At 46.8% G+C, this 24263-nt stretch overlaps 1 protein-coding gene across 7 annotated transcripts in view; it reads right to left on the bottom strand.

Annotated features, from left to right (window-relative positions):
- CUX1 (cut like homeobox 1) overlaps nucleotides 1-24263 on the bottom strand; it is a 468328-nt gene that overhangs the window by 159957 nt on the left and 284108 nt on the right. For all 7 annotated transcript variants that reach the window (XM_057302918.2, XM_055114738.2, XM_034964655.3 and 4 more), the window contains exons 6-8: nucleotides 19616-19739; nucleotides 12325-12401; nucleotides 8831-8897 (exon numbers count right to left, since the gene is read on the bottom strand). In XM_057302918.2, coding sequence (XP_057158901.1) covers nucleotides 8831-8897; nucleotides 12325-12401; nucleotides 19616-19739 — 268 coding nt within the window. The remainder of the gene's footprint in view (nucleotides 1-8830; nucleotides 8898-12324; nucleotides 12402-19615; nucleotides 19740-24263) is intronic.

Raw genomic sequence — 24263 nt, 5'->3', positions numbered from 1 at the left:
ATCAGAAAAACTTTAAGGATCTCTTAAATAGGTAAAATCTGTAGGAATGCATGCCAAACCCAGGTGACAGTCTGTGAATAATGATTTTCTCTACCCTCTCAAAGGATGCTGGATGAATATGATTGCTTTATTGGCCAGGCGCGGTGGCTCATGCCTGTAATCCCATACTTTGGGAGGCCGAGATGAGTGGATCACTTGAGCTCAGGAGTTCGAGACCCACCTAGGTAACATGGTGAAACCCCCCATCTCTACTAAAAATACAAAAATTAGCCAGGTGTGGTGGTACACACCTGTGATACCAGCTACTTGGGTGGCTGAGGTGGGAAAATCGTTTGAAACCGGGAGGTAGAAGTTGTAGTGAGCCAAGATCGCATCACTGTACTCTAGCCTGGGTGACAGAGTGAGACCCTGTCTCAAAATCAATAAATAAAAAAAAGCAGTAGGACTGGTTGAGAGACTATATTATTATTATTATTATTATTATTATTTTTTGAGACGGAGTCTCACTCTGCCACCCAGGCTGGAGTGCAGTGGCACAATCTCGGCTCACTGCAAGCTCTGCCTCCCGGGTTCACGCCATTCTCCTGCCTCAGCCTCCCAAGTAGCTGGGAGTATAGGCACCCGCCACCACGCCCGGCTCATTTTTTATATTTTTAGTAGAGATGGGGTTTCACTGTGTTAGCCAGGATGGTCTCAATCTCCTGACCTCATGATTCGCCCGCCTCAGCCTCCCAAAGTGCTGGGATTACAGGCATAAGCCACTGCACCCAGCCGATAAAAATTTTTTAAAAACTGATTGCATGTTTATATTCACGAACATGTTTATATACATGGCCACATGCACAGTGCCTCTCTTTTTTTATTTTTTATTTTTGAGACAGAGTCTAACTCTATTGCCCAGGCTGGAGTGCAGTGGCGCGATCTCGGCTCACTGCAACCTCTGCCTCCTAAGTTCAAGCAATTATCCTACCTTAGCCTCCCGTGTAGCTGGGATTACAGGCATGCGCCACCACACCCAGCTAATTTTTGTATTTTTAGTAGAGACGGGGTTTCACCATGTTGGCTGGTCTGGTCTTGAACTTCTGACCTCAGGTGATCCACCCATCTCGGCCTCCCAGAGTTCTGGGATTACAGGTATGAGCCACCGTGCCCGGCTGCCTCTCTATTTATGTGTACGTGTTTTTGCGTACAGAGTGTGTGAGCCTGTGTGTGTGCATGTGACGTCTGTAAGCCCCCTCCCACCCTGTCCTTACTCTATCGTTCCAGCACCTGACACCACACCTACCACGGTAAATCAGCCCTTCCCTAAACATCAATGAAGGAGAGGAGTAAAGTTTGGCAATTCTCACTGATGCTTTGCAATAGACATGTCTATTACATGTCAATTACATTCCCTAGCCATGTCTGGGGTCCACAGAACTGGCAAAGAATCGTCAGCGCTCGGAGGAATTTCTACCTGGACTTGGAACTATGAAGCCACCCCCTTGTTTTTGTCTAGCCCCCAACCTGGGGAGACACCAGGTCATGGTTGTACTCTTCAGAGGGGGCCAAGACAGCTGGTGTTACTACAAAAGACAAGGAAAATCCTTCAGGGCTCACCCAGGCATCAATTTTTAGGTGTGGAGCAAAATACTTGTACAGAGATGAAAAATCCCAAGAATTCTACAAAATCCACAAGCCCTTTTGGAGATAAGACACAGGAAGAAAAAAAAAAAGGCCATCGGTTTTTCCCTGCAAGTCTGATTTAGTGCTCTCTAAGGTTTAAAGGACAGGAGGTTCTTTATTCAAGTCCATACTCTGAAAACCATAAAAGTGGCTGCTTCTCTATTTTTAGGGAAATTAATCCAACCAGGGTAATTACAGCAACTCGTACTGGAAACTGATGACTCATCAAAAAGACAGGAAATAGAAAATTTTACATTCTTAAAGGTACAGCAGACAGACTCTGTTTTCAGGATGCTTAAGTTGTCCCTTTCAAATTCAATCAGGGGATGCAATATTTGTCTAAATATGATGGTCAAGACAGCTGGGTGATTCTCAGGTTTACTCAACCGGGCTCTACCTGGCCCCAGTTCTGTGAGTCTTTCATGAGGAATTATTGTTCAAAAAGGGAAAAATCGATCTGCTATGGTAAATACAACGGGGGCTTGTGAGGCTGGGAAAGGCTGAACCCCCCGGGAACGCCTGCCTTCACCTGACTAGCCCTCACCTTTGCTGCTTGATTACAAAGCTGGCACCAGAAAGGGGCTTTGAAGACCGCCGTGGTCTCAAGCAAAAAGCACTGGAATTTGAGCCTAAAGGACCAGGTCCAGGGCCTGACTCTGCGTGTTCCTGGGACTGCTTCCTCATCCATGCAGTGAGCACAATAAAAGCTGCCCCAATGACTTCAGGAAAGGGCAAACAAGATAACGCTCAGGAAATCATTGTGAAATAGTCCAGAACAGTATGTAAACAAAGTATCCATCCCAGCTGCTCACACCTGTCATCCCAGCACTTCAGGAGGCCAAGGCGGGCAGATCACTTGAGTCTGGGAGTTCGAGACCAGCCTGGCCAACATGGTGAAACCTCGTCTCTACTAAAAATACAAAAATTAGCTGGGTGTGGTGGCAGATGCCTGCAATTCCAGTTACTTGGGAGACTGAGGCAGGAGAATCGCTTGAACCCGGGAGGCGGAGGATGCCGTGAGCCAAGATCGTGCCACTGCACTCCAGCCTGGGCAATAGAGCGAGACTCAGTCTCAAAAAACAAAAAAAAAAAACCCAAAAAACAAAAATTAGCCAGGCATGGTGGCACAAGCCTGTAATCCCAGCTCCTCCAGCAGCTGAGGCAGAAGAATCACTTGAACCCGGGAGGTGGAGGTTGCAGTGAGCCATGATCGCACCACTGCACTCCAGCCTGAATAACTAAGAGAGACCCTGTCTCAAAAAAATAAAAAATAAAATAAAGTATCCATCCCACCCACATTTGCCATGCAGACTTGTGTCTTGAACTGCTGGTATCCTCCTCCCCTCCTTTTAAAAATTATTATTATTATTATTTTTAGAGATGGGCTCTCGTTTTGTCACCCAGGCTGGAGTACAGTGATGCAATCATAGCTTACTACACGCTGGAACTTCCAGGCTCAAGCGAACCTTCCAACTCAGCCTCCCAAGTAAATGGAACTAAAGGCACAACACCATGCCCAGCTAAATTTTGTATTTTTTGGTAGAGGTGGGGTCTCACTATGTTGCCCAGGCTGGTCTCGAACTCTTGGGCTCAAGTGATCCTCCCACCTCAGTCTCCCAGAGTGCTGGGATGATAGGCGTGAGCCACCATGCCCAGCCTCCTCCCCTTTTCAAATTCTGTCTTATGTCCTCCTTTGGGATCTGGAGTTCTCTATCCCTCCAAAGAAGCGTAGAGGTTCCCCAATGCTGAGTTAGCTACGGGAAAGTTTTCTGCTGTTTCAGAGCACGTTGTATTTTGTGATAAAGTACTGGTTATATACATGTTATAAAGAAAATACTCTAAAATTAACCTAAGTGAAGTTCCTCGTAAATGTCTCTTTTGTAACCATACTATGTAAGTATGTGTATACACAATGTCGTTCTTTGAAAAAAGCATATAGGCTAGGAATACAACATGAGTAACCTTAAGAAATATGAATTTTACTGGCAGGAAAGGTTTGGGAGATGCAAATTCTCCTAAGACTAACATTAGCTATAAAAAATGTAGTATTTCAGTGCGATTCAATATTTTCTTTCATCGAGGCTCAGTGCCTCGGCCCACGAGTGGGGAGGAATGCAAGAAGCTGACTGTGTGTATTGCAGCTGGAACTCCTTTTCCAATCCAGATTCTTGGGGACAGGGCATAGGATCGTGGACTTCAGCAAAAATGGGAATTCCTGCATTTTTGCCCAGAACACTAGCCGCTTGGCTGGGAGGGCGACATTCCTGCTGGAGGGTGCAGTAGCAACCCAAACCCAAGATCAAGTAAGTGAACAGCTGCAGGAGACGGATGCAGGAACTTGGGGCAGTGAGGGATGCCCAGGCCTCTCTCTGGGCTGCCTACTGCTGCGTGATTCCAGGGATCTGCCACCTCCACGGCCATCCATCCCAAGGAATTGTTTAGATGTTAAAATCCACAGCACGTTCCTTTGCTAGAGTCTCCAAGGTTAAGGCTATTAGGGTGGTAAATCTCCATTTGCTAAGAGAAGCGGGAAGATCCGTACACAGGGTGACCATCTGAGAAGGAGCTATGTTTTTAACTAAAGAAAAAAGAATGTCAGGCGTAGTGGCTCATGCCTGTAGTCCCAGCACTTTGAGAGGCTAAGACGGGAGGATCACCTGAGGCCAGGAGTTTGAGACCACTCTGGGCAACACAGTGAGACCCTGACTCTAAAAAAATTTCAAAAAAGAAAAAAAGGGCAGAAATAATTCATTTATTTAACCCAGAAATGGTTATAATCGGAAACCTTGCAATCCTTTTACACAACAACTGTTTTGGCAAAGCCCCCATGTTCCAACAAATATTAAACTGTGCTTGCCATTTGTCTAAGGAATCTTGCATTAATAAACATGAAGAAGAACACTTTTACCTCCCACTCTCAACGACAGGACAAAACAAAGACCAGCTGTATTCATCAATGGGCCCTTGTTCTGCACATAAAGGCTAATTACATTTTGCTTCAAGCCTACACATGGAAAACTTTACTGCCGTTGTCTCTGCCACAGTCAGCCCATGCTGTCCCAGCTGACGCATGGCGATGACTGCTCACGATAAACCGGGGTCTCGGAGCAGCCTCAGTGCCACAGACCTGCGGGCTTCTCTCCAAAACAGGGGAGAGGGATGGGTACCCTGTGACACCTCCCCACGACAGACAGACAATGTGGGCCCAGTCCGTCGTGGTGATGCGGTGAAAGTCAATTTCCTCCAAGGCCGTTAATTTCAGAAACGCATACCACGCCCTGCTCTGAGCTTGCTGGGAATAGCTTCTATCTCTCGACAGCTTAGCCTCAGACTCTCACCATGCCAGGTGCTGTACACACACATCCCATTCCTGCCTCTTCAAAACCACCTAGCATGCTGGGTGCAGTGGCTCACGCCTGTAATCCCAGCACTTTGGGAGGCTGAGGTGGGCGAATCACGAGGTCAGGAGATCAAGACCATCCTGGCTAACATGGTGAAACCCCGTCTCTACTAAAAATACAAAAATTAGCTGGATGTGGTGGCGCACGCCTGTAAACCCAGTTACTTGGTAGGCTGAGGCAGGAGAATCGCTTGAACCCAGGAGGTGGAGGTTGTAGTGAGCCAAGATCGTGCCACTGCACTCCAGCCTAGACGACAGAGCAAGATTCCATCTCAAAACAAAACAACAACAACAACAAAAACCACCCAGTGACTTGACTTCCGGTATGCCCATTGTACAGGTCAGAAAGGGAGGTGGACAGCTCATAGCTCATTCAGGGTCACGCAGAGAGCTGGTAGTGGACCCTAGTGAATCACTCCCAAGTCAGTCTTTCTCCAAAACCCATCTTCCTTCATGCCTCTCCAATTCCCGTCAACAAATATTTAAGAATCCCTTTTTTTTTTTTTTTTTTTTAGACAGGGTCTTGCTCTGTCACCCAGGTCACAGTGCAGTGGTATAATTAGGCTCACTGCAGCCTCGACCTCCTGGGCTCAAGCGATCCTCCCACTTCAGACTCATAAGTAGCCAGGACTACAGTTAGGAGCTACCATGCCAAGATAATTTTTGTATTTTTTGTAGAGACAGGCTTTTGCCATGTTGCCCAGGCTGGTCTTGAACTCCTGGGCTCAAGTGAGCCGCCCGCCTCAGGCTCCCAAAGTGCTGGGATTACAGGTGTGAGCCACCGCGCCTGGCCCTAAGAATCCCTCCTTCAGAAGAGGGAAAATAAATTGTTTTTGAAATGCTGTAAGACCATATGTGAAAAGATTTGCCCCAAGGGGCTTATATTCACAAACATGAATGAAAACGTGTCTGGTCTAATAAAATACATGTAGGTTGGACTTGAAGCAGATGGAATAGTGACAAATCTGTCCTGGAAAATAAAAGGGGAGGGAAAGGCAGTGGGGGAGGTCTCAGAATGAGCCCATGGCCTCCAAAGTTAAAAGAAAGTAGCCAAGATCCAATTCTCTCAGGCCATTCTCTGCATTTTTGGGGGATGACTTACTCTGGGAACTATTACATTACGTGGTTGGTCCTAGGCTGCCTTTGTCAGTGTCCAGACCGTTTCTGATGTGGGAAATGCTCCACCAGGCTGCCCCATCCTACCCCACAGGCAAATCGTTCGGAACCTCTGGCAGGTCCTCCCCAAGACAGGCTTCGCCAGGCTTGTATCTTCACAAACCTCTGCAAAACCTGACTTGACTCATCTTCCAATCCCGAATCCCATACCACCCTCTTTAGGAAGGCTTCCTCGACAATTCTTTCCCTGCGCTCCCCTGATGCCAGGGATGTACTATGCCCTTCCCCAGCTCCCCTGGCTGGTGGGAGGAGAAAGGGGATCAGTTAAGGGCTCCCTGGCGCTGCCCTGGGTCCCTCTTCCCTCCCCAAGGCCACGGCTCCCCTCGAGGGGGCCCTCACCTTCAGGCTCTAGCTACCTTTCCCCCCTGTGGCTCATTCAAACCCAGGCGTGGAAGCCCTGCCAGTACTATGAGCCTAGGAACTGCACCTCTGCAAATAGGCCCAATATTGACCTTTTTTTTTTTGCGATGGAGTCTGGCTCTGTAGCCCAGGCTGGGGTGCAGTGGTGCTATCTCGGCTCATTGCAATCTCTGCCTCCCGAGTTCAAGCGATTCTCCTGCCTCAGCCACCTCAGTAGCTGGGGTTACAGGCGCACGCCACCATGCCCAGCTGATTTTTATATTTTTAGTAGAGATGGGGTTTTGCCATGTTGGCCAGGCTGGTCTCGAACACCTGACCTCAGGTGATCCACCTGCCTTGGCCTCCCAAAGTGCTGGGATTACAGGCGTGAGTCACTGCACCCTGCCAAACTTTCTTCTGACTATCCCAATGGGAGTGCCCTGCCTGCCACCTGCAGGCTCCCTGTCTGACCTGCTGACCGTCAGCACCCTGTCCCCTTGATTGCAGCACTGGGGCATGCTGGATTGCAATGGCCTGTCTCCCCATGGAGCCGTAACAGTCTCAGAATTTGCACAGGGCGAGGCACAGAGGAAGCCTCTGTGAATGTCTGTTGAATCAATGAATGAATCTATTATCTCTGAGCCATGCCTATCATCTAACCGAGTGAGTCTCTCTCCCTTCGTGCACACCACACCCCTCGGCCTGGCTCACCACTGGGGAGACAAGAATGTTTCTTACTTCAGAGGGCAGGTGGGGCACACCCCAAGAGAGCCACTGCCCTCTCAGCTACAGTCCTGAGACAGGGCTAATTTTTATGTGAAGGACAATCAGCCCCTGACATGTTTTTTAAAACTAAAACAATATTTTTAAAATTTTTTTAGGGGCAGGGTCTTGCTCTGTTGCCCAGGCTGGAGTGCACTGGTACGATCACAGCTCACTGCAGCCTCAACTCCTGGGTTCACATGATCCTCCCACCTCAGGCTCCCAAGTAGCTGGGACTACAGGTGCACACTGCCATGCCCAGTGAAATATAGTAAGTTTTAAAAATCAGATTTACTGAGAAAAACAACTTACTTAGTGCAAGTAAGTAAGCTGCTTAATCAGGTCCAAGCAGTAATTGAGAGAAGAGAGTAGCTGATCTAGTGGTGATGTTTTAGTCTTTGTAAGTTTCATACTCATGATCAGAATCCATTCTGACCACCAGGCTAGGAAGCTGGGCTCTTGAGGTCTCAGGCTACTAAATGACCCAGAGCAAAGGGCCAAGAACCCCACACAGCATCCTGAAAGCAACAGACCCAGCAGCACCCTCAAAGCCCAAGGTCACGTGAGATGGGGCAGAGGGACAGTAAGTGCCAGCACCCCATACAGAGGTGGAGCCTGGTGGGACAGCGGCGCCATTCAGAAGTACCCGTCTTCTTGCCGATGCCCACGGAGGCACTGTGTGAGCAGAGTGCGGGGACCTTTGTAACTGGAATAGGGAAACCCAAGAGACATGGCAGTAAGCATGCGTGTGTGTTTCCGCGGAAGATGGGAAGAGCCTTCCAGAACAGGAAAAAGTGGTTCAAACTCTAGTCTGGCATTGCTCCCCGGGAGTTTGGTAGAGGAGGCAATGGCTAGGAGCAATTTCTGCCATTTCTTCATCTTTTCATGATTTACGTCAATTATTATTTCTTCCTTGCTGGTGTTCTGCATGAAAGATGGGCGGGTAAAAAGTACACTTGTAGTGGACACCTCTAATTTCCTTTGGACAAGAGCTGGGTAGGAATTGGCCTTTTGTGACTCTGCCTGCCCGAATCTGTGTCTATCCGTATATCCACACCTAGCGTTGTTAGGTGTGACATGAACCCCTACGCCTGCATGGGAATGTGCTTATTCTGGGGCAGGCCTTCCTAAAGGGCCCTGGGAGAAATGAAGAACTGTGGCCCAGGGAAAAAGACATGTGATTTACCCAGACTCAACTCCACACAAAAAATGTCCCATGTGTCACATCTTATATAAACTAACTCCCAAATTTTCATGGCAGAAGGCATAGCAGTGACCAGCCTTCACAATAAAGAAGGAAAGAAGTTTGTTGGAAGGATTACCCAGTGAGTGCTAGAACGTGCATTGAACCGACGCAAGTAACTCATGGGAAATACACTGTGTCCCTGCAGCAGCACAGAGGTCAAGAACCTTCTCGATCCTGCCCTACTCAAGCAAAATCAGGTGAGAAATGCGTACGGATAAGGGAGGCCAAGCAGAGAGACTTACTTTGCAGTAGTTTCTTCATCGTATTTGGTTTTCAGGTCAAATAATTCTGTTCGAGTTTTTTCCAGGGCTGAAAGGCAAAGAATTACTAACTATTTAAATGAAATTTTAAAAGAATGCATACACAGGTAATCTATTCCCATTTCAAAAGAGGCAAAGATTTCTGTGAAGAGCGAGGCGCGTGGAAAAATAAAGATTAAAAACACACAAAAGAGGCCAAGATGATGAAAATACAAAAAATGGAATAGGAAATCCCCCTTCATTTCTGCCTCATCTAATCCCAAGCACCTACAAAGACAGAACCAATGTTAATAGTTTCCTCCCTCCCTCCCTCCCTTCCTTTCTTCTTTCCCACTCTCCCTTCCTTCTTTCTTTCTTTCCCTTCCGTTTTTAAGAGACAAGTTTTCTCACTCTGTCACCCAGGCTGGAGTATAATGGCACAATCACAGCTTACTGCAACCTTTAACTCCTGGGCTCAAGCCATCCTCTTGCCTCAGCCTCCCAAGTAGCTGGGACTACAGGTGCAAGCCACTACGCTTGGCTAATATTTTAAAACACTGTTGTAGAGACAGGGTTTTGCTATGTCGCCCAGGCTGGTCTGGAACTCCTGGCCTGAAGTCATCCTCCCACCTTGGCCTCCCAAAGGGCTGGGATTACAGGTGTGGGCCACTGTACCTGGATGATTTCATGTTTTAAGGTGTATTTTATTATTTCTGGTTGGGCGAGGTGGCTCACACTTTGGGAGGCTGAGACGGGCAGATCACCTGAGGTCAGGAGTTTGAGACCAGCCTGGCCAACATGGCGAAACTCTGTCTCTACTAAAAATACAAAAATTAGCCAAGCATGGTGGCGCATAGCCTGTAATCCCGGCTACTTGGGAGGATAAGGCAGGAGAATCACTTGAACCCTGGAGATGCAGGTTGCAGTGAGCCGAGATCATGCCACTGCACTCCAGGCCTGGGTGACAGAGCGAGACTCATTTCAAAAAAGTGTAACAAAATAAAAGAAAGTGTATTTTACATTAAGAAAAAATTTTCCATACATAATTGCATGTATATATGTGTGTGTATATATCTTTTTTTATTTTCTACCCCCATAAATGGGACGGTATGAATATTTCTTGAGACTAGCCTTTTTCCCTGGGCAGTATGGTATGGGAGTCCTTCCACATGTGGACCCAGGCAGTGGCAATAACCTTCAGTTCTCTCATCAGGATACCTGGAAATGAAGCTGCTGGCTGAACAGCTTGGGCACTGGAGCTTTACATAAATGCCACCCAGCTGGCCTCCCAAGAGGCTCCTTCCATGCCCATCCATTCCATAAGTGCCACTTCACCGTCACCAACACTGGATGTTTCAATAATTTTTGACAAGTCTTTGTCAGGCCAGAATTGCTATATTTTTTTTAAAGGCCAGGTGCGGTAGCCCACACCTGTAATCCCCCAGCATTTTGGGACACTGAGGTGGGAGGATCACTGGAGGCCAGAACTTCAAGACCAGCCTGGGCAACATAGTGAGACTCCATGTCCATAAAAGAAATAATGAAAAAAAAAGTAGCCATGTGTGGTGGTGTTTGCCTGCAGTCCCAGCTACTTGGGAGGCTGAGGCAGGAGGATCACTTCAGCCCAGGAGTTTGAGGCTGCAATGAGCTATGATTGTATCACTGCTCTCCAACCTGAGCGACAGAGACCATGTCTCTAAAATGAAATAAAAAATTAGGCTGGGTGCAGTGGCTCACGCCTGTAATCCTAGCACTTTGGGAGGCTGAGGCAGGTGGATCACTTGAGGTCAGGAGTTCGAGACCAGCTTGGCCAACATGGCGAAACCTCGTAAAAATACAAAAATTAGCCGGGCATGGTGGCATGCGCCTGTAATGCCAGCTACTCGGGAGGCTGAGGCAGGAAAATCACTTGAACCTAGGGCAGAAGAATCACTTGAACCCGGGGAGCAGAGGTTGCAGTGAGCCAAGATTGTGCCACTTCACTCCAGCCTGGGCAACAGAGCGAGACTCTGTCTCAAAAATAAATAAATAAATAATTAAAAAATGCTGTCAGTCTGACAGGCAAAATAGTCTTTCACTAATTGAATCTGCATCTCCCTGACTATAAAAAAAACTTTGCATTTTTTCATATGTGTAGTTTCCATTTGCATTTCTTCTGTGAACTGACTGTTCATATCCCTTGCTTATTGTTTGACTGCACTGTTTCTCTCCTTTAACAGATTGATTGACAGCCTTTACATTTTTTAATTATCCGTTTGTCAAATTTGTGGTGATTATTTTCTCCCACTCTCGTCATTTGTGTTTTAAGTTGAATTATGACTTCTGATGTCTGTCTACATTTAAATAATCTGCTCAGTTCTGGGTCATCAAAAAAAATAATAAAAATTTAAAAATACATTTAAATGAAATACATGGTGATGCTTCTCTTTCAGAAATAAAAGAGAGAGGCTGGGTGTGGTGGCTCACTTGAGCTCAGGAGATAGAGACCGGACTGGCCAATGTGGTGAAACCTCATCTCTACTAAAAACACAAAAATTAGGCGGGTATTATGGCGGGCATCTGTAATCTGACATACTAGGGAGGCTGAGGTGGGAGGATTGCTGGAGCCCACAGAGGTAAAGGTTGCAGTGACCTGAGATCACACCACTGCACCCCAGCCTGGGTGACAGAGCAAGACCCTGTCTCAAAAAAAACAAAAACAAAACAAAACAAAAAAAGAAATAGAGAGAGGGCTGGGCGCGGTGGCTCACGCCTGTAATCCCAGCACTTTGGGAGCCTGAGGCGGGTGGATCATGAGGTCAAGAGATCAAGACCATCCTGGCTAACATGATGAAACCTCGTCTCTACTAAAAATACAAAAAATTAGCCAGGCATGGTGGTGGGCGCCTGTAGTCCCAGCTACTCGGGAGGCTGAGGCAGGAGAATGGCATTAACCCAGGAGGCGGAGCTTGCAGTGAGTCAAGATCGTGCCACTGCACTCCAGCCTGGGTGACAGAGCGAGACTCCGTCTCAAAAAAAAAAAAAAAGAGAGAGAGAAAGAAGTTTAAAGATACTGTAAAAACTTGAGCATAACCTTTTTTGGTGGCTTTTAAATTTTAAAGGTCTGAAATTACTGTTCTCCTTAACTTCACTTAGGGTAGAAGTGAGTTTTTTTTTTTTTTTTTCTATTATTGTTCCAAATGAAATGTCAGTCCTTGACAGTTTGGTGATTTAGAAGTGTTTGTTGGAAAAAGAGCAGGAAGCAAGGATGGCGTGTGGAAGGGATGAAAATGGAATCGAGATCCTCCCACCTCTACATTAACAACTCAAAGTCAGTGAGGAATGAGGCGCAGCAGCTGGCGGGCGTGCTGCGGAATTCTTCAGCGTGGGCTCCCGGCAGCTCCCACGGCCCCGAAGAGCAACAGGTATCCGCGGGGACCGGGGCGGTCAGGGGGCTGACCCAACTCTCCCCCTGGGTCCTCCCCACATCCATGGTACTAGGAAGGAGAGTATCAAACCTGTTTGTAGGCTCTGAACCTTATGCTCAGCTTCCTCCAGCTTTGAGGTGGTGGACATCTGTGTCTCCTGCAGCTTTCTGCAAAGGAAGAGGACGAAGCCAAATTGGTCATCTCCTTTACCAACTGAAATGCACGTGTGCCTTTCGGCTGAGCTCAGCTCCCTCCCTGCGCTCAGCTGGCGGCAGGCTCGCCACGGGGTATCGCCCGCAACGACACGTGTGCCGTGGGCCCCGCTCCCGCAGCTTCCACACCCCAACTTTGTAACTGCGTGTCACATCACAGCAAGTGTGCAACCCGTGGGGCTTGATGGGTGGTAACTGGCGTAGAAGGTTATCCTAAATGTAATTTGTTCTTGAAATGCCAGATTTTAAAAAGAAAAAAAAAAAATCATCATCATGCACTCATTGTTTTCTGAAGTTAGCGCAAGAAGAATGATCCATTTACATTCTGCTGACACAATGAAGGAGTTTGTTGGAATAAAGGATGCACTAAATAGATGTGGCAGCTGTTCTGTCTCTGTTATAATGGAATGCAAACGCAACTGCAATACCTAATGGGGACATTGTGAATGCTCGCAACTGCATTCCACAGATTCAGATTTCCCAGGATCTCTAAGTGAATTCCCTGGTCAATAAATAGCATTCCTTCCTCTTAATCTGGAGAAAAAAAAAAAAACCCTCCAAAAATAAGTTTATTATTTTTATATCATATGAATTTAACATATGCTCTCATAATAATAAACTGGGATACAGAAAAGTAGAAATGACACAGTTTACAAAGTCAACCCAATTCTCATCACCTCTAGAAAAGCAGTTAATATTTTCATGTATTTCAATTATGGACACTCAGGGATGTAATCAAATATGACAAGAGCATGGGAAGTGAAAGAGTCTTACTATTCCTTGGCTCATTTCCGCTCCTCAGATAGAGTTCATTTGTATTTTTCTAAAATGTTTCTGCATGTACAGAAATACGATATCATATGTAACAGTCTAAAGTGTAATATAAACAAATATGTAACATACTATAGCAAAATATGAATATGTAACATATGATATGTAACAGCCTATAGTGTAATATAAGCAAACACATAACACACTATAGCATAATAGAAATTAATGCATAACAAATGATAGTGTACTATGAACTAATATGTAATAAGCTATAGCATAATATGAACTAATACGTAACACACTATAGTGTAACATAAACTACTACGTAACACGTTATAGGGTAATATGAACTAATACATAACACACTACAGCGTAATATGAACGAATGCGTAACACACTAGAGCGTAACATGAACTAACACGTAACAAGCTATAGTGTAATACAAACTAATATGTAACATGCTATAGCATAATATGAATTAATATGTAACATATTATAGTGGAATGTGAACTAATGTAATATACTACGGCTTAATATGAACTAATATGTAACATGCTATAGCATAATGTGAATATGTAACACACTATAGCACAATATAAATTAATATGTCACATAGTATAGCAAAATATGAATGAAATATACTATAGCATAGTACGAACTAATATGCAGGATACTATAGTGTAATAATGAAGTAATGTAATATACTATAGTGTAATATGAATATGAAATAGGCTACTGAAATAGAAGTATTTAATATAGTACAGTATAATATAATCTCCCTGCCCTGTTCTTTTAATACAAAGGTGATCACAACGTGCACCACATTCTGGGGTCCCTTATTCACTTTTCTCTGTATTTTGGAAATGTTCTATTCCAGCAAACATAGTTCTCCCTCATTCTTATTAAATAATTAACTTAAGCCTCTGTGGACACTCAGATGGTTTCTAGGTTTCTTTCTACTGAACAGTCCCTCAACGATCATTGTGGAGATATTGTTGTATAATTTTGAGAGTGAATCTGTTGGAGATGAAATGCTAACAGAGGAATTACAATGGCCAAAGAGTATCTGCAATTTTTTTTTTTTTTTTTTTTTTTTTTTTGGAGACAGAGTCTTGTTCTGTCACCCAGGCTGGAGAGCAATGGCATGATCTCGGCTCACTGCAACGTCTGCTCCAGGGTTCAAGCAATTCTCATACCTTAGCCTCCCAAGAAGCTGGAATTACAGGTGTGCACCACCAAGTCTGGCTGTTTTTTGTATTTTTAGTAGAGATGGGGTTTCACCATGTTGGCCAGGCTGGTCTCGAACTCCTGGCCTCAAGTGATCCGCCTGCCTTAGCCTCCCAAAGTGCTGAAATTGCAGGCATGAGCCACCTCGCCTGGCCACTTTTCTTGTTTTGATAGACAGTGAAAAACTTCCCAACAAAAAACTTTCACCAATTTAAACTCCCACCAACAATATGTAAGTGTGTTTTCGTATACTCTGCCAACACAAGATAAAATCAAATTTAAATTTTTACTGCTGAGTAAAGCTATGTTATTTCTCTTTGTATGACATGCCGACTTATCTCCTTTGCCTATTTTTGTAGAGCGGATTTTGTTCTTATTAATTTAGAAGACCTCTTTGTATATGAAGAAAATTAGCCTTTTGTCTTACATGGTACAAATATTTCTTCACAGTTTGTTGATGTTTTTAAAATGTTATTTGTTTTTGAGAATCTGTTTTAAGTTTTATATAGTCATATTAATAAAAACAAATATGTACCCCAGTTTTCTTCCAGTATGTTTGTGACAAAAAATTATAATATTTAAATCCTAGATTCATCAACAATTTTTTGTTATAAAGAATGACGCCTGTAATCCCAGCAGTTTGGGAAGCTAAGGTGGGCAGGTCACTTGTGGTCAGGAGTTCAAGACCAGCCTGGCCAACATGGTGAAATCCTGTTCTACTAAAAATATAAAAATTAGCTGGGTGTGATGTTGGGCACCTGTAACCCCAGCTATTTGGGAGGCTGAAGCAGGAGAATTGCTTGAACCCAGGAGGTGGAGGTTGCAGTGAGCTGAGATCGTGTCACTGCACTGCAGCCTAGGTGACAGAGAGACTTTGTCTCAAAACACACACACACACACACACACACACACACACACACACACACACAGAGAGACAAAATGAATGAAGTAAATTCTAGCTTCAGCCCTTCCCTCTAAGAATCAGTTATTGTATATTTTAATATAGCTAATCCCTTTACCTAATTTGAAAAGTCAAGAGCTGGGCACAGTGACTTATGTCTGTAATCCTAGCACATCAGGGGGTGAGGCGGGCAGATAACCTGAGGTCAGGAGTTCGAAACCAGCCTGAGCAACATGGAGAAAACCTATCTCTACTGAAAAATTAGCCAGGCTTGGTGGCACACACCTGTAATCCCAGCTACTCAGGAGGCTGAAGCAGGAGAATCACTTCAACCTGGAGCGGAGGGTTGCAGTGAGCTGAGATTGTGAGACTGCATTCCAGCCTGGGTGACAGAGCAAAACTCTGTCTCAAAAAACAAGAAAAGTCAACTTAATAATATTTAATTCCCATATGTGTTTATTTCCACATTGTGGTAATGCATGAGTTTGCTGTAGGAAGATGTACAATCATACTGCACTGTAAATAATTTTGTACGGTGCATGTTTTGACTTCATATTATATTAGGTACGTTTCTCATGTTACTATGAATTCTCCCTAAGTATTATTAATATTTTAACAGTGACATAACATCCCAGTTAGGGATGGTCCCTTCTTTTTACTAACCCATTTCTCCATGGCAGGGCACTGAGATTGCTCGCGTTTTCCCCCTTGATCACTCACTGGTGAGGAGTGCTTTCCTAAAAGGCATTTACTCAGGACCAAATCCGTATCAACGGGGTCAAGGGTCTGCCCATCTGTCCGAGCCTTGACTCTGTGATGCACACTCCTTTCCTGGAGTCTGTGCCCTGCCGCACTCCCCCAGGGACGATGGATGTGGCCTCCACCTGCAGAGTTGGGCGTGGCCCCAAGGGACTGGCCTTGGTCCGGCAACCAGGGCTCCAGGTGGCCACAATGGAGCAGACGGGGAGGCCAGGGCTGCAGAGATGGGCAGGTGCCAGTCTGGAGTTGCAAAGTCCCACCTCTGGCCCTGATTAGCCGCAAAAGCTGTAGGAGGTACCTCACCCACGACCTACTTTCTCCCTCTATGAAAAGAGATGGTCTACATTGCAGATCCATCCTGGGCAATTAGTGAGAGAATGTACTGAAAGCCTATGGCCAAGTTCTGATGCAGGGAGGGCCCCGGGTGGGCGGGAGCTGGCAGTTCTCTTTTCTTTTATTTCTTTTTTATTTGGAGACAGAGTTTTGCTCTTGTTGCCCAGGCTGGAATGCAATGGTGTGATCTCGGCTTACTGCAAACCTTTGCTTCCTGGGTTCAAGCCATTCTCCTGCCTCAGCCTCCCGAGTAGCTGGGATTACAGGCATGTGCCACCACGCCTGGCTTATTTTGTATTTTTTCAGTAGAGATGGGGTTTCACCATGTTGGTCAGGCTGGTCTTGAACTCCTGACCTCAAGTGATCCACCCACCTCACCCTCCCAAAGTGCTGGGATTACAGGTGTGAGCCACCGCGCCCAGCCTCTTTTCTTTTCTTTTTTGAGACAAGGTCTCGCTCTGTTACCCATGTTGGATTGCAGTGGCCTGATCATAGCTCACTGCAGCCTGGAACTCCTGACCTCAAGTAATCCTCCTGCCTCAGCCTCCCAAGTAGCTGAGACTATAGGCACATGCTGACATGCATGGCTCATTCATTCATTCATTCATGCCATAGAGATGGCGTATCTCTATATTGCCCAGGCTGGTCTCGAAATCCTGAGTTCAAGGGATCCTCCTGCCTCAGTCTCTCAAAGTGCTGGGATTACAGATGTGAGCCACTATGCCCAGCCAGTTTTCTTTTTGAATGAAGTCAGCTTAATGGCATTCCTCAGAGGCCTTCATGATGCTGCAGGGCAGGCGAGCCCCAAAGGAGGGCTTAGCTGGCAAGGGCTCTGGGCTTCAGCCAGGAGGGAATTCAAAGGCGAGCTGGTGGTAGGGCTGAAGAAGGCAGCTTTATGGAGGTGGCAGCGTTACAGCTTTGTGACTGGTCTCGTGAGGTAGGACTGCCCCATAGGCCGTGTGCTGCCAGTAGCAGCTGAGGACAGTTTTGTACTCATATTTTGTACTCATAATCTGTACTCGGATTAAGAGGCAGTTTATACAGAAATTTCTAGAGAATGGGTAGTACCTTTTGGGCTGTGAGATCATTGCTGTGGAAAGGGGTGGTAACTCCTGGGTGTTGCCAAGGCAATGGTAAACTGATGTGGCACACTGGTGGGCATGTTTTATAGAAAGCTGCTTCTCTCCAGGCCCTGTTTTAGCTAGTCTTCAATTTGGTCCAGTGTCTAAGCCCCACCTCCTAACCCAATGATATTGTTACAGAGCCCACCTTAGAAAAATTCACCAAGGGCCGGGTGCGGTGGCTCACGCCTGTAATCCCAGCACTTTGGGAGGCCGAGGCGGGCAGATCACAAGGTCAAGAGATCGAGACCATCCTGGCCGACATAGTGAAACCCCGTCTCTACTAAAAATACAAAAATTAGCTGGGCGTGGTGGCGTGCACACCTGTAGTCCCAGCTTCTCGGGAGGCTGAGGCAGGAGAATCACTTGAACCTGGGAGGCGGAGGTTGCAGTGAGCCAAGATTGCGACACTGCACTCAAACCTGGGTGACAGAGTGAGACTCCATCTCAAAAAAAAAAAAAAAAGAAAAAAGTTCACCAAGTATTCAGCATAGGAAGTCAACTGAAAATAAAACAACAAAATCCCACACCAGCCACAACACAGTCCCACTTGGCCCCTTACCTGTAGTCATAAATTTAGTGCTTCCTGTTGATGGATACATACATTTCTTCATACTAGAGTTAAAATTCAGTATCTTTTTTTTTCCTTTTTTGCTTTTCTTTTACTTGATGGGAGCGGGTATAAAACTTAATACCTTAATTTAACCCATGAGTTTAAAAAAATCCAATCTAGGCCAGCCGTGGTGGCTCACACCTGTAATCTCAGCACTTTGAAAGGCTGAGGTGGGTGGATCACCTGAGGTCAGGAGTTCAAGACCAGCCTGGCCAACATGGTGAAACCCCGACTCTACTAAAAATACAAAAGTTAGCCAGGCGTGGTGGCGCATGCCTGTAATCCCAGCTTCTTGGGAGGCTGAGGCAGGAGAATAACTTGAACCCAGGAGGCGGAGGTTGCAGTGAGCCGAGATTGTGCCATTGCACTCCAGCCTGGGCAATGAGAGTGAAAATCTGTCTTAAAAAAAAAAAAAAAAAAAGATCTATACGGTTGGGATCCGTAAGCTCAATAGTCCTTATTGTTGTTACAAGGAATCTAACTTTCATTAACTCATCACACTAGGGGAAAACCAACTCATTATTTGTGGGAAACGTTTTTGGTAATGTAAGTCATTAGAAATCTAAAACTCACATCAGTTACATAGGGCATTAACATATTTTACTGATACTAACTCCCTGATATGTGAGGTAATGAAAGAGGCAATACCAAAAAACCCACTGAGATTGTGTGTGTGTGCGTGTAATATTAAATACATCAGAGAGTCTGTGTGTGTGTGTGTGTGTGTAATATTAAATATCAATTTGCTTGAGAAGGCAGAAAGAGTTTAGCACTAGCCCAGGGCTTGTCCCCAGAGGACACACACTGGGAAATGGGCTTTCCTCTCTGGTCTCAGCCCAGGTCCAGCTGCCAGGTGCCACCTTGCTAACGACTCATGCCTTGAGCTTCACCTCTGCACCTGCACGGCTTGGATAGTCTCGGGCCCACTGGCTGCCTGACACCATCCACCGATTGGGAAAGACAGATGCATTTCGCTCAAGGAAACCTCACAAATGTAGAATATCTTTTTTTGGAGATGGAGTCTCACTCTGTTGCCCAGGCTGGAGTGCAGTGGCGCGATCTCGGCTCACTGCAACCTCTGCCTCCTGGGTTCAAGTGAGTCTCCTGCCTCAGCCTAAGTAGCTGGGATTACAGATGCGCGCCACCATGCCCGGCTAATTTTTTTTTGTATTTTTTAGTAGAGACGGGGTTTCACCATGTTGGTCTTGCTGGTCTCGAACTCCTGACCTCATGATCCACCCACCACGGCCTCCCAAAGTGCTGAGATTACAGGCGTGAGCCACCACACCCAGCCAGAATATCATTTTTGAAACATTTTGCCCCTTATAGATTTGGGGTTACAACCTGGGCTTATTTTGCAGATCCATTTATCAACATGTCTGATGATGTGAAGTTCAGGGGCAAATGCTATGTCAGTCTGTGTGTGCCTGGAAGTCATGCTCACCTCTCCTTTTCTGCAAAGTCATTCTGTAACTTCTGTTCCTTCTCAAGAGCTATGGTTTCGGCTTGGTTCTTCAGTGTCTGTTCATATTCTCGGATTTTCTCTTTAAGTGCTTTTATCGTAACCTCTGCAGAAAAGAAAAAAAAAAAAACCTACAGTAAGAGAAGCACACAATTCCATATGGCTGTAGGTACAAGGCTCTCATAACCTGGTAGGATCGGTGTGTTTTAAACCTTAGCTCTTCAACTCTGACACAAAATCAATGGTTATGAGTCCCTTCGGAGACCTTTTACTCCCTAAATGTTAAATTGAACTTTAAACGTTTAGGCTGAGGAGGATCAATGGATTTTGCTGAAAAGAAGAGCTTTGGTTTCTGTAGTACCAGTCAAAGAAAAAAAAGGGTGGGGGGAGGTGGAAATCAATGGTAAAATATCATATCATCTTATTGATGAGTCTTAAATTAGTCCTGTAACTGAGGGATGATTAATAAAGTTTTAGGTGGGTTTAAGTACTTTCTCAGAAAAAAAATAGTTCATAATAGTGTGTGCATTTTGGAAGAAGCAATCGAAGTGGAGTCAAGAAAGTCTACGGTACCCCATTCTCTATGATGTGATGTTTCACATTGCATGCCTGTATCAAAACGTCTCATGTAGCCTATAAATATAGACACCTACTATGTACCCACACAAATTACAAATAAATTAAAAAAAAAAAAAGACGAAAGTCTACAGGCCAAGCACAGTGGCTCACATCTGTAATCCCAGAACTTTAGGAGGCCGAGGTGAGAGGATCCCTTGAGCCCAGGAGTTTGACACCAACCCCAGAAACATAGCGAGCCCCGCCTCTACAAAAAGGGCAAGAATTAGCTGGACGTGGTAGCGCACACCTGCAGTCCCAGCTTAGGGACTTGGGAGGCTGAGGTGGAAGGATGTCTTGAACCCAGGAGTTTGAAGCTGCAGTGAGCTATGATTGCGCCACTGTACTCCAACCTGGGTGACAGAGTGTGAGTGAGTGAATGAGTGAGTGAGTGAGTGAGAGAGAGAGAGAAACGGAGAGCAAAAGAAAGAGAGGGAGACAGAAAAGGAAGCAAGCAAGCAGGCCTGGCCCTGCAGCTCTGCTGGTTCACAAGTGACAAGAAACATGTGGTGCTAGGTGGATAAAGCATGGAGGGACTGGGCTGGAAGGGACCCACCCTGGAGTGCCCACCACTCTGGTGGTCATGGGCTGTGTGCAGAGCAGAGGGTGCCGTAGCCTGGGGGAAGATGCTCTGGTGACTGGCATGTGGCCTGGAGGAGTCCTAGAGTGAGGTGTGAGCACCAAGGATGTGGGGCAGCGAGGGGTCCCTTGGGAGGCAGGGCTGTCTTGGGAAAGTGCAGGTCCAGACGGCTCTGGTACCACCAACTGCAGGTTCACAGACATCACCTCAACTGCCCAAATGGGGAACATCAAAGCAGATTTGATGAATGGAACAGACCTGTGGGTGGCTCTGGGGCAGGACAACTCCACCTGCGCCCTCCTCCAGATATGCCTATGCCACTCCGCATGCTGGATGCTTTGTGTGTGGGTGGCTCTGGGGCAGGACAACTCCACCTGCGCCCTCCTCCAGATACGCCTATGCCACTCCGCATGCTGGATGCTTTGTGTGTGGGTGGCTCTGGGGCAGGACAACTCCACCTGCGCCCTCCTCCAGATACGCCTATGCCACTCCGCATGCTGGATGCTTTGTGTGTGGGTGGCTCTGGGGCAGGACAACTCCACCTGCGCCCTCCTCCAGATACGCCTATGCCACTCCGCATGCTGGATGCTTTGTGTGTGGGTGGCTCTGGGGCAGGACAACTCCACCTGCGCCCTCCTCCAGATACGCCTATGCCACTCCGCATGCTGGATGCTTTGTGTGTGGGTGGCTCTGGGGCAGGACAACTCCACCTGCGCCCTCCTCCAGATACGCCTATGCCACTCCGCATGCTGGATGCTTTGTGTGTGGGTGGCTCTGGGGCAGGACAACTCCACCTGCGCCCTCCTCCAGATACGCCTATGCCACTCCGCATGCTGGATGCTTTGTGGAAAAGCACTGTGGCCCCAGCCCCCAGGAGAGGGGAGCTCTTAGGAATTGTCGCCCGCTGCTACAGATCTACCTCTTAGCAGGCGAGGCTCATTTTCTTTGTGTTCCCAGCGCTGGCAAACAGACGCGTGCTCAGGAAAGCACTGTGGCATGAATGACTGAAGGAGCCGAGGCCGGGCAGAGCTGGGGGAAGCCCAGACAGGGCTTGTGGCAATGGAGCTCCCTCTGGTGCAGCAAGGGCACCTGCCAGGTGTGTAACTCACATCCATTCCTGCTCCCTGAGCTGCACAGACATGCGCTGGCCAGAGCAGGAGCAAAACACCTGGGCGATTAACACCCACGCGGCTTAGTGCATACAAGCTAAAGGCTTTTTTTTTTTTTTTTTTTTTGAGGCGGAGTCTCGCTCAGTGGCCCAGACTGACATGCAGTGGTGCAGTCTTGGCTCACTGTAACCTCTGCTTCCTGGGTTCAAGCAATTCTCCTGCCTCAGCCTCCCGAGTAGCTGGGATTATAGGCGCGCACCACACCTGGCTAATTTTTGTGTGAAAGGCTCTTTTGTTAAGAGAAGAGGTTGGCCTTTTTCATGAGGTGTGTCCCACAGTGCTTTCCGTAGAGAGGTGGAATTCCACCAACGATCCCATCAGGGCACAGGAGAGGGGACTGGGCAACTTTCCGCCTTTTGGTTTGGCTGTTCAGGTCCTGGAAGAAATGCTCTGTGCACACAGTGGTTGGTGATATGTCTCTCTCAAGCCATACGGACGAGGCCAAAGTGAGGCAAGAGCTGGACACTTCCAGAATGGACTCCAGACAGGTCAGCTCTGAAAAAGCCTGAACTGCTCTGCTACGTCAATGGTCTACACTCTCGTGTAAACATACAGCATTTTTGCCTTTTTTTTTTTTTATTGAGACAGATACTCGCTCTGTCACCCAGGCTGGAGTGCAGTGGCACAATCTCGGCCCACTGCAACCTCTGCCTCCCAGGTTCACACAATTCTCGTGCCTCAGTCTCCCGAATAGCTGGGATTACAGGCTTGTGCCATCACACCTGGCTAATTCTTGTATTTTTTAAGTAGAGACGGGGTTTCACCATGTTGGCGAGGCTGGTCTCGAACTCCTGACCTCAAATGATCTGCTCACCTCGGCCTCCTAAAGTGCTGGGATTACAGGCATGAGCCACCACGCCTGGCCTCATTTTTGCCATTAAGGACCGACTGGAAGTGGCTGTATAGCACTTGGACCCTAACGCTTGCTCCAGTGGGGCTCCTCAGTGACACATCACAGTGTGTGACCTCGACAGTATGCTGTGCCTGATGAGGTCTCTTTGCCACCCCCTGGACCCGGGTGAGTGCTCACGGACCAGCCCAACCTCAGCCAGAGGCCACTTTATCCTAGCGCCTCTGGCCTTCTGGCCCAGGCTGTATCCCGGGCAGATGCTGGGTGTCTCAGCAGGCCTCCCAGGCATGTGTAGGGGAGGACGGGGCCAGCATAACAGAGAGGAATCTAAAGGGCTTGGCATTACCTGGGGCCTCCATTTACTCATCATTGCGGGGTGGGTGGGGCTGTGGCCCATGAGGCAGAAGTTCCCTCTTTGCTCTAACTTTTATTATGTACCTGATATAGTTTAGATGTTTGTCTCCTCCAAATCTCAGGTTGAAATCTGATCTCCAATGTTGGAAGTGGGGCCAAGTGGGAGGTGTCTGTGTCATGGGGGCGAATCCCTCATGAATGGCTTGGTGGCCTCTCTCTGGTGATGAGTCACTGAGATTTGGTTGTTAAGACGTCTGGGATGCCCCCACCTCTCTTGTCCTGTGGCATGCCTGATCCTCTTTCACCTTCTGCCATGAGTAAAAGCTTCCTGAGGACCCTCAGAAGCTGGGCAGAGGCTGGCATCGTGCTCATACAGCCTGCAGAACCATGAGGCAAATAAACCTCTTTTCTTCATCAATTACCTAGCCTAAGGTATTTCTTTACAGCAACACACAATGGACTCACACCATCTTTTTTTTTTCTTTTTTTAAGAGATAGGTCTTGTTATGTTGTCCAGGCTGGTCTCGAACTCCTGGCCTCAAGAGATCCTCCCGACTTGGTCTCCCAAAGTGCTGGGATTATAGGCATGAGCCATTGTGCTGGCCCCTGCTCTAACTTTTTAATCATTTACACTACTGCTGTGATAATTACAAGAAGTGATGTGCACCGCCCACCTTCCCAAATTATAATCACTTTTATTCTTGGAAGTGGGGGAGAGGAAATGACATTTTTCTGGAGCTTGGGAAAACTTCTTATCCAAATAAAGGGGGGTAAATTTCTTTCAAAAACCACACTGCTGAATAAGTAGCAGGTACTACTGAGTGCCAAATGCTGTGTGTATATGCATATTTAATCTCACACCAACCCTACCTGGTAAGTATCAGAATTGCCTCCCAAGAGAAAGAGGCTTTTAGCAAAGTGAGATAATTTGCCCAAGGTCACATAGCTAGGTGGTAGCAATAAAAGGACTCAAACCAGGTCTGTCTGTCTGTCTGTCTGTCTGCCTCCAGAGCCATTCTTTTTTAGAGATGGAGTCTCGCTCTGTTGCCCAGACTGGAGTAC

This window comes from Pan paniscus, chromosome 6, assembly GCF_029289425.2.
Source record: "Pan paniscus chromosome 6, NHGRI_mPanPan1-v2.0_pri, whole genome shotgun sequence".
In the NCBI taxonomy this organism is placed as follows: Eukaryota; Metazoa; Chordata; class Mammalia; order Primates; family Hominidae; genus Pan; species Pan paniscus.
The sequence above is the reverse complement of the archived record's forward strand: the minus strand, read 5'-3'. Positions and strand labels throughout refer to the sequence as shown.